Raw genomic sequence first — 13,743 nt, 5'->3', positions numbered from 1 at the left:
ATATTAACTCACCATACTAGAGTCTTCTCTTGACAAGATGAGGAAAGCATGACTATTAGTCAACTCTGACTTGTCTCCAATTGTCGTTGCTGTCGGCGTCTGACTTTCATCCTTTTCAGCTGGAGGTTCTTCTGTCTCACCCTCCTCCATCTTCTCTTTCTTGATGGTTATCTGGATACAAAGGTCAGTCAAAGGTCAAAGGTCAGGCAAAGACAAATCAATTAATCAGAAGGAGCAGCTAAAAATTACCAGATAAAATAAGTTCATTTGATCCGATAAACAATTACAATTTATTTGTTACTTATTCTAAAGCAGTGCTTAAGCTGCACAGAGAAAATAGTGTTCTCATAAGACATGAGATAATCCTCCATGATACCCCCCGACCCCCCCCCCCCTGTAAGCCCCCTGGTATTCACTGCCCACTTATTATATCCATTCCACCCAGTACATTCTTTCAGACCCGTTCCCTGTCCAGTCATGAGCTGTGATTATAAAGTTATCGAAGGGGTTAGGATTATTAGCTTACTCTGCCATCTCCCTGACCATACCTCCAGGGGAGTATGTCGGGCCAATGTTAATACAAATGTGATCAGTTAACAGGGCCAGAGTTATTTGTAATTGGCTACCAATACGGTATTGACATTGGCTACCAATACGGGCTAGAATTGATTTTGAAGTTTTGGTTCTGACTTATCCATGTATCCATGGTATTGCCCCTGTTTATCTTCAAAGCTTAGTTCAGGAGTACAAAACAACCAGGAATCTGCAATCTTCAAATAAACCCCTTCCGACTCCCCCAGTTAGCAAAACCAAGTCGTACGGTTCCCGCTCTTTCCAATATGCAGCAGTTCAGTTATGGAACAGTCTTCCAGAGGTTGTCAAACAGGCTGAGACATCAGAACAATTCAAAACCCGGTTAAAAATATATCTGTTTACTTTGTACAATAATTGTTTATTTCCTTTTACAGCGCATAGGGACCTCACGGTGATATGCGCTATGTAAGAATGGTTTTATTATTATTTTTATTATTATTATTATTATTATTATAAAGAATAGTTGTAGGTCTTTCAACTTACCACTGATTTATTTCTAATAACAGTCCACATATCCAAGCATCCAGGCAGTTCAAAGGTCGTTACAACCTGGGGTCTGATAGTTCTCTGGTAATTCAAAATAATATGATATGCTTTTTACAATTCATTTATCAAATGGTTATCAAAAATGAATTGTAAATGCATTGGTACTTGGTACTTATCCTCCTGAAATTTTCGCTGGGGAACTTGACAAGGTCATGAGAGCATCGAGCATTGACTACTTTTCTTACACAAGAGTCCAAATAATCAGCCTTTTACAATAATACCTATTATAGAAACTCAACATTTTAGCAACAAAAATCCTTCTGATTTAAACTTGAAGCTTTGTATGGTTAGTTAATAATAGTGAGAGACTTGCTCTTTATTCTCATGAAGACAAGCAGAATGTCCTTTTTTGAAATGTAGAGAACTTATCGGCTCTTCTCAGAACCACCACTTCTTTAGAAGAGTTCTATTACATGGTTGTATCCGCAAAGTCTCTCTCTATTAGAAAATCGTTTTACTTTTATCAAACCTTGCAATGCAATAGACCTTTATCACGCTGTCATTAGCTTGGTCATGTTCACTGTTTCCAATAACACTACTGGTAACATTCAATGCTCATGGCACCAGACTATTATTTCGTCCAGCCTCAGTTTGGTTACAGTTGGTATGGTATGAGTTGGTATGGAGTAAAATCAAGATGACCAAACCGTGACAAAGGTCTATAGACATTTATCATGCTAACTCCATCTTGGTCATGTTCCACGCATCGAATAACAACAATGAATGCATTTCGCAAAAAGGAACCAGACTATTTTGTTCTTCCAGCCTTGGTTTGGTAGTATTGATATCAATGAGAGAGATTTGAGAAGGCTGTACCATGATAAAGGTCTATAGTAATGCATGTTTACCATGAAATATCTAACAAACCATGAACACAAATGGTGTTACCTGTAAAACAGATAGAGCTCCATTCTTGCCATAACCTGAGCACGTCACTAATTCCAGATCAGGATCCAAACTGTTCTGGAACTGGGTGCAAATAATTAATAGAATCACAGTGTCAGAAATAGTACAACTAGTTTTCAGGAAAATTGAGTTCTTCTCTATTTTCAAATCCCGATTGTTAAAGAGCGACCCTTAAGATTTTGGCTGAGTAGACATCATAGACACATGTTAATATTTATTTTACACCTAAAATGTCTAATTAGTAGAAAGAATTTAAGGAAAAATATGACTCTCTGTTGTTGTTTTTAATTCAATAGATATTAAGATAATTACCTCATCAGAAAGGAATGCAGGTTCCCCCATGGTCATGTTACCACATGGTCCAATATTGATCAAACTATCACACACCTAAAAGACAAATAATCAAAATCAATTTCAATCATACACTGTAATCATCATCATCATCATTATCAATTTCAATCAGACAATGCAGTATGGCTGTATGATTAATTGACGGCTTTGGCTACAGCTATGGCTGTTGCTAACAGTGTTGCTATGGACTTCCTATATGCAGCAATCCAGCCATAGCAATAGCCGCCAATTCAAAACCTGGTGTAACATTGTTTGTATTACTTCCAATCTCAACCCGTCTCTACAATGTGTCTCTTGAGATCTAATAGCAGGACTCCAATTTACACTGCTTGCCAACAAGGTAAAAAGACAATATTATCTACATTTGTAAAATAAATTTTAAAATTAGACAATTGAATACCAAGAGACAACATGATGAAGAAAATATCATTTTAATATTAGTAATATGGAAAAGCATTGCACTGATATAATAACCTCATCTCAAGATGACCTTATACTAACCTCAAATGCAAAGGTCATGACATTAGAGCTGGTACTCTGCACGGTTTCCTTTCCATATACCTCTAACTCCTCCGGATCTTCAACTAATGCTACATCACTCGCTGTAAACATTTAAAGTGAAAAACAATCATAAAAAGATCAAATAAACATACTTAACTAATTAATGCTATTGGGATTTGGTGCTGGCAGCGAGGATGTTGAGAATTTCATCGAAAGAATGGGGACTAAAATGATGTCTGAAGATTTGAAAACTAACCTACGGTATATTGACCATGTCTCAAGAACAGAAGGAGATAATCTGAAGAAGAATATTGTTCAAGGAAATGTAGTAAGGAAGCATTTTCCCTTAACGTTCTACATATTAACACTAAAGAATCAACCTCAAGACTATAAATCCATCAGTGAAAAATGTTCAGATATTGATCCCAAAAAATAAATAGGGAAAGTAGTCTTACCCATCCAGTCACTTGCATCATCACTTCGAATCTTCTTCACAGGTGGCTCATCCTTTAAACAAGATCATATTTAATAGATGATCAATATGTATCAGGTATAAAGATACTACTCAGTTTTACCCACACACCAATGTGTATTAAGCACTGTATACTCAGCTGGGAAAACAAATCTACAGGCAAATTACTTGGGTGGGATTCAAACTCATAACCTTTGACCTTCTAGAGCAGGTAGCTAGAGGAGGTTTGAATCCTGTACAAGAGAGTATTTAATACACACTGCTTTACATAATACCGGTGTATGGCTCAAACAAAATAAGATATTAGTTACTTGGTTTCTTTCTATTTTTAAGGATGGTAGGTACATGTATAGAGTTGCTTGTATCTAGTTCATAAATAAAAAACCTCTAGTTATTTATTAAAAATAAACTTAACTAAACAAAACAAAGTTTACTAATAATCTTTGATGAAGTTTGTTTTTATTTATGTTACTCCTCTTTTATCCTCAACATGACATCAGCTTCTTCTTACCTCTTTCTTTTCATCATCTTTTTCCTTCTTAACAATATCTGCAACAATAAAAAGTTACTTATTTACATGCATACTGAAGAAGATTACTTGCAATGCTTGAAAAGGCCATTACATGTATGTTTGCATTTATACCATAGTTCCTTTTGGTTGCTAAGCAGTTTGCAACAGCTAATTCTATTTTCTCAACAAATATTCAAAATTCTACATTCACAACTTCAGGTTAACTCATTGCTTTCTAAGTTTTGTTTCTGCAGATATTATTTACTCCTAATCCTTTGCATTCTAGCAGTTAATAACCAAAACAGATTCAAGAAATATGACTAAAATGTAAAGACAGAAACTTGAAGGCGAAGTTACCTGTAGTGATTCCATCTGTTGCTTTCTCTGCATACTTCAATAAGAGAGAGTTTCCAAGACGCGAACCAAGAAACAGATATCCTTCATCCAATGAACAAATCTACACAAAAATAGAACAGACACTTCATGGAAACCTTCCTGAAGATTTATGTTAACAAGTCTCTCTGAAGTCATTTACGATGGACATCTTCTAAACCAAAATGCAGCATTCAGGCAACATCATCAAAATTCATGTAAATTATTTTTTAGAACTTTTGGAGCTTCATGAGTAATAATTTGTGGCAAATTAAACAAGGTGGTAGCCAATTCATTATTGAATGCCACACACTTGTACAACAGGACAAAAGTCTGTAATTTGGAGTTACACAAGAACACCAGGAAAAAGGAAATTTACAAGGCATGTTTTCCAGAACCTGTTGTCCTTCTTTGTATGAATGAAACAAAGGTACAGAAGGTGCTTGCCCCAACTTGTTACACACTGGAGAGTCCAGGTGGATAAAAATATCAACTGTCTGGCTGTCAACAAAAAATTGTGGAAAACCCAATGTTGTTCTTTGCATTAAAACATCCACCGAAAGTCTGTCCAAAAACAAATTTTGATTAAAAATGTTATCAAACGTGAATAGGCTAAAAGATCTAAATAATCTGCATACTTACACAGCAGGTTAATACACTGGCAGCAGCTTTGTCAAAATGGAAACCTCTTACACTTCGCATACAGTCAATTAACAACGTCAGTACGTAGCTATAATGAAACAGGTATATGAAGGTATAAACAGTCAGTATTAACAATGTTAGCAAATCGGGAATTGCCTTGTGTAAACTGGTGCCAGATTATCGCAGACTACTGCATCCCTTTACACCATACGGTTAAGTTCTAATTGATTAATTGACAAGAATGACTTACATTTCTCCTCCTTTAAGAGACAAAACTAGTTTGTCATAAGAGATGAAAGTGGCTTGAGCACAATCTAAGCTGATGCAGACACCATCTTGTGGTCCTAGAGTAAGAAAAGATTCATTCAAAACAATCATAAGAAAACAATCTTAGCTGATGCTGACACCATCTTGTGGTCCTAGAGTAAGAAAAGATTCATTCAAAACAATCATAAGAAAACAATCTAATCTGATGCAGACACCATCTTGTGGTCATAGAGTAAGAAAAGATTCATTCAAAACAATGATAAGAAAACAATCTTAGCTGATGCAGACACCATCTTGTGGTCCTAGAGTAAGAAAAGATTCATTCAAAACAATCATAAGAAAACAACAGCAGCAAAAAAGTGTTATTCCTGTGTAAAATGTTCATGACAATTAATTAGATTTATCTCCAATAATTGAGAATTTCCATAAGTTACTTACTGAGAGGAAATGCTGTACTCCGCTCTGTAATTGAGTTGAGTGAAACGCCATAAGGAGGAATACTCTGATTCAGGTATAGAAGAGAATTGACCGCTAGAAGTAACACACCACCTAAACAAAGATAACAAGATTACAATGAATAGTAATACTAACAAACCCTACTACAAATAGGACTGAATACACAGCTAGAAGTAACACACCACCTTAACAAATATAACAAGATATTGGTTTGGGTACAGCAACCGGTACCTACCTAGTGGTTTGGGTACAGCACACACATGTACACAGTCATACGGTACCTACCTATTGGTTTGGGTACAGCACCCGGTACCTACCTAGTGGTTTGGGTACAGCACCCGGTACCTACCTATTGGTTTGGGTACAGCACCCGGTACCTACCTATTGGTTTGGGTACAGCACCCGGTACCTACCTAGTGGTTTGGGTACAGCACCCGGTACCTACCTATTGGTTTGGGTACAGCAACCGGTACCTACCTAGTGGTTTGGGTACAGCACACACATGTACACAGTCATACGGTACCTACCTAGTGGTTTGGGTACAGCACCTGGTACCTACCTATTGGTTTTGGTACAGCACACACATGTACACAGTCATACGGTACCTACCTAGTGGTTTGGGTACAGCACCCGGTACCTACCTATTGGTTTGGGTACAGCACACACATGTACACAGTCATACGGTACCTACCTAGTGGTTTGGGTACAGCACCCGGTACCTACCTATTGGTTTGGGTACAGCACACACATGTACACAGTCATACGGCAGACCATTCAATGCCCAGATGACTGGATGAACTTTCTGCCCAAGATTCAATGATAATGCAACCATAGCACATGTGTCGTGTCTCATAGCAATACGACTGAAACAAACAATTGAAAAAAAACAATCATTATAAAATGCAACGCCCTATGCAAAAAATCAGCCACTTTTAGAAATAGTGAACGGAAATTAAAGTGAAGACAACTATAAACATCAGCCTTGATATCAATGTGATGTGAGGTTTAAAATATGCTGTAACCATCCAGTGAATTACCAGATCATATGTGTCAGTATTCTCCCTTTACACCAGCCCGCTGGCCAAATACCAATTAAAACATGCCGGGACCAGTCAAACTTTATTTCAAGTGGCTAGTTCAGTGTTGAAAAACATCCCTATCTAATATTAAATGAGAACCAGTGAAGCTGATGGAACATCAAACTTGTCCTGCTGACTAGTCACTGATAAATGCTGAGGGCAAGCCCTGCATATTTTATCGTATAATCTAAAATATCAAATTGGATCAGTGATTTCTTTCCCTGCGTTTCATCTCTGTTGACCTCAGTTTGAATCCCACCTCAGACCTTGAGCCTTGCATGTGGATTGGGTTTTCAGTCCCTACCTGAATATGTAGGTTTTTCCCATTGGGGTTTTCCTCCTATATCGTAAAGGGTATTTCTTCTCATTTTTTATTCATTCTGTTATTGGAGTTAATTCTAATGTTGGATGTACAATAAATAAAATCACTTACCCAGGCCATGTTCGTAGCGGTTCATAAAGAAGAAGTAATGTCGGTTCATAGTAGCCATGTAGGAATTGAATATCCACAACGTTCAATACATGTTCTTCTAGTTCAGATAGATTGATCACATAGCTTGGTAAAACTGCACTCCTAAATAAATCAGACAGAAATAAATAGAAAGTGGTCAGATTCATTCAAATGTGGATAATTTATCGATTCAGAATTCAACATGATGAGTTCCTGCAGTTAACTTCATACATCAATACTGTACATGTATGTAACATAACAGGGCTGAAAGTGTACACAGTACTCGCAGGCCCTGAGGCCAGTGGTTTTAGTGTCGGGCAAGTAAACCCAAAACCAGACAAGTCTGGCAGCCTTGTGTTTTACAATTGAATACCAATACCTCACTGATTTTTCAACAGAAACAAAATATGTTCAAATATTAACCTTGAGTCTGTAAAATACCTTTCAATTCTGTTGAGTAATGAGGTGTACTTGATACCAAAAAAGACAAAAGACAAATGAGATGTTCTCTTACATGTCTTTAATAGCGCTTTTAATTGTTCACATAAAAACATTTCAATGCATGTTAAACTGTGTCAGGACTCAGGACACTTTTTTGTCATTTTGGTTCTTTTCTTGTACACATATTTCTGGTCCAGTACATATTTTGAGCTACAAGCCCTGCATACCACAAATAAAACATGTACTGATAAACTTATCTGTCTGACCTGAACTTTTATTGTACATTGGGAACAAATATATTACCTGCAAGAAAGACGATTGAAATTATGTCAGCCTAAAATTCACACAATGGTGTTCGTTGTCTGGCATTGAGATATTTGATTTAAATGGACCTTTATCACGGCGTGGTAATCTTGATTTTACTTCATTCCAACTCACTGTAACCAAACTGAGGCTGGACGAAATAAAAGTCTGGTGCCATGCGCAATGAATTTTACCATTCATTACTGTTATTGGAAACATTGAACATGACAAAGATGGTGACAACATGATAAAGGTCTATTGACTTACTTCTTAGTGACTTGTTCTGTTTCTTCAACAAGAGTATCTCCTCTACTGAAAGGAAGGACTACAAGTTTGGATCCATAAACCAACATAACAGCACAACGATTCTCAGGATCAACTCGTACATAAGGAATATGAATGTTTCGGTACAAACCATCCTGAAATAGAGCAAAGAAAACAACTATTATTGAGTTTCTAATAAGGGAATAAAAGGGTAGCCACGAGTTTTTAAACTGTTGTTTAAAACCGGCAGAGTCATGGCCGAGCCTAAGGCAGGGGCCTTTATCGCAGAGGCCACGACCCTGCAAGTTTTTACATGTAAATGGCAGTTTAAGAATGAGTCACTACTCTTTTATTCCCATTCATAAATGACTTTTTGGTTAAAAGGCGTAATAAAGTAAGAACCTCTGTAAAACTTATCCGTTTTCCCAACAAACTTGAGCTCTGTACGTGTGTTGCATTTTTATGACTGAGACAGTTTTTGGATATGCATTTGTGTGCGTAGTATGCATCTAAACATATCCGAAAACAACCGGTTATAAACAGCTCCAGCTGGTCATTATCAACCGTTTAAACACCCCCACGTGACGCGCTCTCCACCAATAGGAATAGCGAAACTGCCGAGGTATGAATCTTAGTTATTACACGAAGAACACTATGTGGCATAGATATATTGCTTTCCAATTCCATGAGAAAGAGTTTAATAAAAAATTACCCTACTGTAATACTGCATCAAGTTATTCATACTATGACTCTGTGAATTCCAAATCACTTAATTCAGATACTGCAGTAATCAGGGTTAAAGGCACAAATATAGTTCCTTCACAGTATTAGTATCATATTATTGACGGCTAGTAGAATGCCCCCATCAGGCAAAACCATTTCAGAATGGTCAATATTGATCAGTCACTAGCTTGTTTATTTCTACTTGAAGAAAAACTAAAACTCTTAATCAAAAATAGAAAAGAAACGTACAAATGAAGCAGCATTAAATTGTCTGCAAAGAAAATTGCCTTACCTTAAGATCTTCTTCTTCAAAGTAGTGCATAGAAAGCGTCTTCAAGTCATGTGTGCTTGGATCATACTCAACAACTGAAAGCTGAAAGTCCATTTTAAAGCAAAAATGAGGACTGGTATAAATTGTTTAACTGAAAGTACTGATATAAATATGTATTTGTGATAACATCTATTTTGCTGTGTACATTGTTTTTTATCAAACTAGTCCGGCTAGACCTAATAATGCTGCAGAGTTGGAACTGGGAAACTACAGAGTTCAATTAAGAAATGTCTGGCTAGACCTAATAATGCTGCAGAGTTGGAACTGGGAAACTACAGAGTTCAATTAAGTAATGTCTGGCTAGACCTAATAATGCTGCAGAGTTGGAACTGGGAAACTACAGAGTTCAATTAAGTAATGTCTGGCTAGACCTAATAATGCTGCAGAGTTGGAACTGGGAAACTACAGAGTTCAATTAAGTAATGTCTGGCTAGACCTAATAATGCTGCAGAGTTGGAACTGGGAAACTACAGAGTTCAATTAAGAAATGTCTGGCTAGACCTAATAATGCTGCAGAGTTGGAACTGGGAAACTACAGAGTTCAATTAAGAAATGTCTGGCTAGACCTAATAATGCTGCAGAGTTGGAACTGGGAAACTACAGAGTTCAATTAAGTAATGTCCGGCTAGACCTTATAATGCTGCAGAGTTGGAACTGGGAAACTACAGAGTTCAATTAAGTAATGTCTGGCTAGACCTAATAATGCTGCAGAGTTGGAATTTGGAAACTACAGAGTTCAATTAAGTAATGTCTGGCTAGACCTAATAATGCTGCAGAGTTGGAACTGGGAAACTACAGAGTTCAATTAAGTAATGTCTGGCTAGACCTAATAATGCTGCAGAGTTGGAACTGGGAAACTACAGAGTTCAATTAAGTAATGTCTGGCTAGACCTAATAATGCTGCAGAGTTGGAACTGGGAAACTACAGAGTTCAATTAAGAAATGTCTGGCTAGACCTAATAATGCTGCAGAGTTGGAACTGGGAAACTACAGAGTTCAATTAAGAAATGTCTGGCTAGACCTAATAATGCTGCAGAGTTGGAACTGGGAAACTACAGAGTTCAATTAAGTAATGTCCGGCTAGACCTTATAATGCTGCAGAGTTGGAACTGGGAAACTACAGAGTTCAATTAAGTAATGTCTGGCTAGACCTAATAATGCTGCAGAGTTGGAATTTGGAAACTATAGAGTTCAATTAAGTAATGTCTGGCTAGACCTAATAATGCTGCAGAGTTGGAACTGGGAAACTACAGAGTTCAATTAAAAAATGTCCGGCTAGACCTAATAATGCTGCAGAGTTGGAACTGGGAAACTACAGAGTTCAATTAAAAAATGTCCGGCTAGACCTAATAACGCTGCAGAGTTGGAACTGGGAAACTACAGAGTTCAATTAAAAAATGTCCGGCTAGACCTAATAATGCTGCAGAGTTGGAACTGGGAAACTACAGAGTTCAATTAAGAAATGTCCAGCTGTTTACAAATGCACAAATGTATCTACTACAGCTGAGAAGAATCGGACTGGAAGACTACATGAACTTGCTCCGGCTGTTTATGTCCTGCAGCTGAGTAGAATAGGAATAGGAAAACTACCAAGTTCAAATAAGAAGTGCCCGGCTGTGAACCCATGTGCAATCTACTGCAGCCGGTCAGGAGACTACTTACTCTAATAAGTAAGTCCTGCTGTTCATCTACTATTTTAGAGAAGTTCTTCTTTCTCTCAATGGAATAAAGGGACTTCTCGTTATTTAATAATGCAACCTTTCAACTACCCTACTCCAGTCAATGTCAAAATGCAGTACTAAGACATTGAATAGCTTCTTACCTTGGCATCTTTGAAGCTGATTAGAAGAGCATCCCTTCCATTGCCAGATAGCGCTGCAGTTTGTAATGACATCACATTGCCATACAAAGAGAAGGTCATCAGATGCTCAAGCTTTTCTCTCTTAGGCTTGATTATTGATCCATCTAATCAATTGTCAATTAATAAATTAAAAGTCAATATTAAACTCTCAAAAAAAGTTACTAATATAGAGTGTACACAATAACATGCATTACATTAAAAACTATTTAAAAAGTTACACAAAATCACCAGTGAGTGGCAAGATGGAACATGTGTCCAGCACCTCTAAAGAGCCACCCAACCTACCAAAGTTAAAGAGGAATACTTCTCTGGTAATACTAATAATAATCTTTTAGATGAAATTTGAATTGATCAAATAATAACACTTGGACCAAAGATTACATTAACCACTTACCAATATTCTTCTCGGGTGCTTTCGCCGTTGTCTGCAATAAAGTTAAAAAGAATGCGAGTCAAGATTTAAACCTGTTGACGAGTGCACATGACAATGACTTTAATTTGGTTTAGCTGCTCATCCTACATACAGATTACAATACCGAAATTCAGAATGATACATCCTTAAGTGGCAAATGAAATTGTTGGGTTTTATAGACCAATGATCAAGATGACAGAAAAAGCCCCAAAAGCAAAATAATTGATCCATGCCCTAGATAGTAAGGTTTCATTAGACTTGTTTTAAAGTAGTTGCCCCAGGAATAGTGTAAAGGTACTTTGCACATCTAGAATCCAGGAGTCGCCAGAAGCGCAGTCATGTGAGAGCCATGATGATGGTACTATACAAATTTAATGACTTTTCCAGAAGTCAAACGTTTCACATGAGCATGTGAGACTTATGGAAAATTAAAAAGCACTTTTAAATTTTGAACATTGTTTAAGTTTGAACATTTTGTTGGTTTGTTTTTCCATAATTGTTTTTTTCAAATCCTAGGACAGAAAAATCTGACACATCATGAAACTGTGAACCTTTGTCTTTACCTCCACATTTTTGAGAAGTTTGTAAACAGTAAGCTCCGATGCTTGAGCAACTAGAAGACTCTTCTCGTTAGCCGAGAAGAAGTTACAATATGCACAGTGTTCAATGCCTGTAGGTGGATGGATCTGCTTATGGAAGGCATACATCTTGAGCTAGAATGGATACACCTCAAAGTTCAGTCCAATGGGTCTCACTCAGAAACCTGTACAGAATAGAATATCAGAAATTATATCTTAATTAAGGAAATAATGAATAGGGTAGATGGCCTTAGCTTCGATCCAATCCGGACCTTCTTCAGAGGCATAAAACAAGTACAAACAAATACATATCCATTTATAGAAAAAGAGAGGGGGAAAGGGATTAAGGAAAGGATCCAGAAAGAAGCGGGAAAATAGCAGCCAATCAAAGTTTCTATTTCAGAGACAATATTGGTGGCTATGAACCAATAGGAGTGAAGTGGCAAGGACAAAGGATGTTTAGAATGAAAGGATGGGTTACTGGACCATAAAAGTGGTAAATGTATTGTTCGACAACAATGCAGGGAGACTTGAAAGGGTAGTTAATTAAGGAAATAAAATAATTTGTTGTGAGTAGCATCCCAGTTTGATCTTTTCGACATGCAAGTTATACGGTGGTATAAGCGGGTTTTTTAGTTTGGGATCCATGGTATACCCAATATCTGCACACCCAAACAAGTTGTACATTCATTGCTAAAAGTTAAAACATGTATTATGATTTGAAGTTGTTTAACCAGCGTGCCACAATCCTGATAACCACATTATCAGCAGTGTCCAATTAGTATCTAATTCTAATGAACTCAACTCCAGCAAGGCAACAGAACATGCGAAAGCTTTACAAACAAACCTATTTTAATTTTTATATCAATTTCATAAAACAAATGAAAAAGTAAAGTGTTGGCGGCAGAATACAATTTTCCCAGAAATCTTTCTCTCATTTTAAGCCAATGGATAATTTCCTCTTTTTGTGAAAAAAAAGGTACACCAATCGAAATCGCATAGATGGTGCCGTATCACAAGCTCGTTTGTGTTACTTTTGAAATCCTACAATCACACACAAAACACACGCGCAAGCTGAAGAAAAATTAAGAAGACTCAGAATCAAAGAGAGGTGCACCGAAGAGTCGCAGAAAAGTAAATTATTGACCTCTTTACAATTAGTTACTATGATTAAGAATAAGATAATTTATGGGCGTACATAATCTTACCTCTACTTGAAAAACGTTAAAACAAAAATCACAAATGCATGATCTTGAAGATTCCAACACAAACAATCAGGAGAAATCGTCAAGCATGTGTGTGTGCTTTGCGTGAATGTGTTTTTGTGCGGTAAAAAAATTATCCTCAGCATCAAAGCCCGCCCTCAAGAGACAATCCTGTCACCAAGCTCGAATCATTTTTTGCTCCTCGATAGTGCAGTGCCTGGGTGTTGGGGGGGGGGGCATTTTTTTAATGAACATTGGGATAGTAGAATTGCCATCCTCATTTTTTTGTTAAGATTTCCTTTTTGAATCGATTTTTTTTAAAAAATTTAGTAAAATTGTAAAAGCAATAGTATGGTGAAAATTTTGACAGACGCATGGATAGACAAAACATATTGCGCCCGCGGGCTGGGAAAAGAGGGTGGGGGTCTGCGGCAAGCACATGATCGACTTACCAATATTGCGTGCTGTGGTTTTTCA

The 13,743-nt window shown here is 37.1% G+C and overlaps 1 protein-coding gene across 2 annotated transcripts in view; it reads right to left on the bottom strand.

The window, feature by feature from the left end:
* Positions 1 to 13,382, bottom strand: part of LOC139934733 (cleavage and polyadenylation specificity factor subunit 1-like) — a 48,673-nt gene extending 35,291 nt beyond the window's left edge. For both annotated transcript variants that reach the window (XM_071929119.1, XM_071929120.1), the window contains exons 1-19: positions 13,270 to 13,382; positions 12,047 to 12,246; positions 11,466 to 11,496; positions 11,033 to 11,175; positions 9,172 to 9,252; positions 8,160 to 8,311; positions 7,131 to 7,271; positions 6,342 to 6,481; positions 5,601 to 5,711; positions 5,146 to 5,239; positions 4,896 to 4,983; positions 4,239 to 4,338; positions 3,882 to 3,919; positions 3,354 to 3,405; positions 2,899 to 2,999; positions 2,359 to 2,433; positions 2,029 to 2,109; positions 1,078 to 1,161; positions 13 to 171 (exon numbers count right to left, since the gene is read on the bottom strand). In XM_071929119.1, the coding sequence (XP_071785220.1) occupies positions 13 to 171; positions 1,078 to 1,161; positions 2,029 to 2,109; positions 2,359 to 2,433; positions 2,899 to 2,999; positions 3,354 to 3,405; positions 3,882 to 3,919; positions 4,239 to 4,338; positions 4,896 to 4,983; positions 5,146 to 5,239; positions 5,601 to 5,711; positions 6,342 to 6,481; positions 7,131 to 7,271; positions 8,160 to 8,311; positions 9,172 to 9,252; positions 11,033 to 11,175; positions 11,466 to 11,496; positions 12,047 to 12,190 (1,815 nt within the window). In that variant the 5' untranslated portion in view covers positions 12,191 to 12,246; positions 13,270 to 13,382. The remainder of the gene's footprint in view (positions 1 to 12; positions 172 to 1,077; positions 1,162 to 2,028; positions 2,110 to 2,358; positions 2,434 to 2,898; positions 3,000 to 3,353; positions 3,406 to 3,881; positions 3,920 to 4,238; positions 4,339 to 4,895; positions 4,984 to 5,145; positions 5,240 to 5,600; positions 5,712 to 6,341; positions 6,482 to 7,130; positions 7,272 to 8,159; positions 8,312 to 9,171; positions 9,253 to 11,032; positions 11,176 to 11,465; positions 11,497 to 12,046; positions 12,247 to 13,269) is intronic.
* Positions 13,383 to 13,743: the final 361 nt, after the last annotated feature.

This window comes from Asterias amurensis, chromosome 3 (assembly GCF_032118995.1).
Source record: "Asterias amurensis chromosome 3, ASM3211899v1".
Classification (NCBI taxonomy): Eukaryota; Metazoa; Echinodermata; class Asteroidea; order Forcipulatida; family Asteriidae; genus Asterias; species Asterias amurensis.
The sequence above is the reverse complement of the archived record's forward strand: the minus strand, read 5'-3'. Positions and strand labels throughout refer to the sequence as shown.